The 1,979-nt window shown below is 44.5% G+C and overlaps 1 protein-coding gene across 2 annotated transcripts in view; it reads right to left on the reverse strand.

Moving 5' to 3' along the window:
* The window catches only part of LOC101847627 (UDP-glucose 4-epimerase), a 49,256-nt gene that overhangs the window by 25,479 nt on the left and 21,798 nt on the right, over positions 1–1,979 (reverse strand). For both annotated transcript variants that reach the window (XM_005090058.3, XM_005090060.3), the window contains exon 2: positions 235–673. In XM_005090058.3, coding sequence (XP_005090115.1) covers positions 235–364 — 130 coding nt within the window. In that variant the 5' untranslated portion in view covers positions 365–673. The remainder of the gene's footprint in view (positions 1–234; positions 674–1,979) is intronic.

Below are 1,979 nucleotides of genomic sequence, written 5' to 3' on the forward strand. Positions count from 1 at the left end.
AGAGAGAGAGAGAGAGAGAGAGAGACAGAGAGAGAGAGAGAGAGAGAGAGAGAGAGAGAGAGAGAGAAAAGAGAGAGGCAAATAAAAATTCTACCTACGTCATGCAATACACAGCAAGCCACTCACTCACTCCCTCCCTCCCTCACCCACTTCCTCACTCACTCCCTCCCTCACCCACTTCCTCACTCACTCTCTCACTCACCCCCTCACTCACTCACCCACTCACTCACTCACCCATGCTGGCGTTGACCAGGTTGTCCAGCACAACCACACTGTAGCCCGCGGCCAGCAGCTCTACCACCGTGTGACTGCCGATGTAGCCCGCCCCTCCCGTCACCAGCACGTAGGACTCATCCCCAGACATGGCGTACGATTGTTGCTGTTGACGATGACGAAGAAACGGAAAAAAGGGTGTTGATGATGATACTCTTATTATTGCTCAGTACTCTTCTTCGTCGTCGGCGATCGATGGCCAAGAGGAAGACAGGCGTCGATGATATTCTTCGTCTTATTGCTTATTATTTCGTCTGCCGCGATTTGATGATAACAACAGTGACGATGGAACGAAAAAAGTCCTCTCTTCGTTTGCTTTGTCGCTCCTTCTTCTGATTGTCTTCGCTACTGGCGATGAAGCAGCGACTTGGTCAGTGGTTGTTGTAGTTGTGGCCTCGAACTGTGGAGGGAATGACAGAATGTTAATATGATAAGGAGTCTTCATTTTATGTTAATTCAGTAATGAGAAGAAATGTCAACACAGTAAAGCCTTGATGTTATTTTTTATGGTGCAAGAGTCGGTGGGTTTGGGCGCAAGATCTACAGACAGAAACAAACGAGGGTTAGAAAAGTAGTAAGACCTTTAAGTAACACACAGACAGACAGACAGGGATTTGTGAGAACAAAAAACACCCCTAGAAACATACATATCATTATGACCCGTCGTCGAATCAGATGGACAGAAACATCTGGTAAGTTCTATCAGGGAGGCCATTTTTCATGTTGTTACATCTTTTAAACTATAACAAGAAAAAAAACCCCAAACAGCTGACCTCTACGCCATTAACTAGAAACATTAGATAATTCATCCTACTACATGTATCTTTCTGTGCCTTGCCAAAGTTCGCTTGCGGGTAAAGCCGGCCTTGACACTTGACACTGACACAGAGTTCCCAAGTTACATGCTTAAAAAATGCCATTAGTCATGACGAGTTTTATCTCTGTAACTAGCGATTAGAAAGGGACTTGCCAAACCTTTTTTTTTCAAGCCAGCGCCTGTTTTGAAAAAGTGAATGGTATAGTTTTTAGTTTTAGTAAGAGTTTTACGGCACTAGCAACACAATAAGGTTATATAAGTGCAGAAAATTGGAAGTTTTACAAGAGAGTAACAAACACAAAAGAGAAAGAGGGGAGAAAAGGACGATAGATGTTTGATAGGAAAGAAGGAGCAAACAACACTAGACCACCCGCCAACCACCCATTGGTATAGGTTTAACGCCAATATCAACACTACTGTAATAGGTTGTTCAAGAGGCAGGAACTCCCGAGGTAAACGCACGTCTGACAGAGCCAAACATGAAATTCGTGTTGTATAAAGTGTCGTTCCAAAGGACGCAATATTTGACCGAGCTGAGGCTCGAACCTCGGAATCCGCAATCTCAGGATTACGAATCCGGTAGTCTTATAATAACCAATAGGCTACCGATGCCGCCGCGCCTACTTTTGCTACCTCTAAGACGCTTACATTGGCGTACCGCAAACCAACATGTATTTCCAAGCGGGACATTAAATAACACGACCTCTCACTACCTGGATGATCCCCACCTCTCACCGAATCTCCCACGATATGTGCGATATCGCTCAGGTTTGTAAGTTCTCCTTTATTTATATTCATTTATTCATTCATTCATTCATTTGTTCGTTCGTCCGTCCGCCCGTCCGTCCGTCCGTCCATCCATCCAACTATCTATCTATTTATATCTATC

The sequence above is a fragment of the Aplysia californica genome, unplaced genomic scaffold, assembly GCF_000002075.1.
Source record: "Aplysia californica isolate F4 #8 unplaced genomic scaffold, AplCal3.0 scaffold00012, whole genome shotgun sequence".
Classification (NCBI taxonomy): Eukaryota; Metazoa; Mollusca; class Gastropoda; order Aplysiida; family Aplysiidae; genus Aplysia; species Aplysia californica.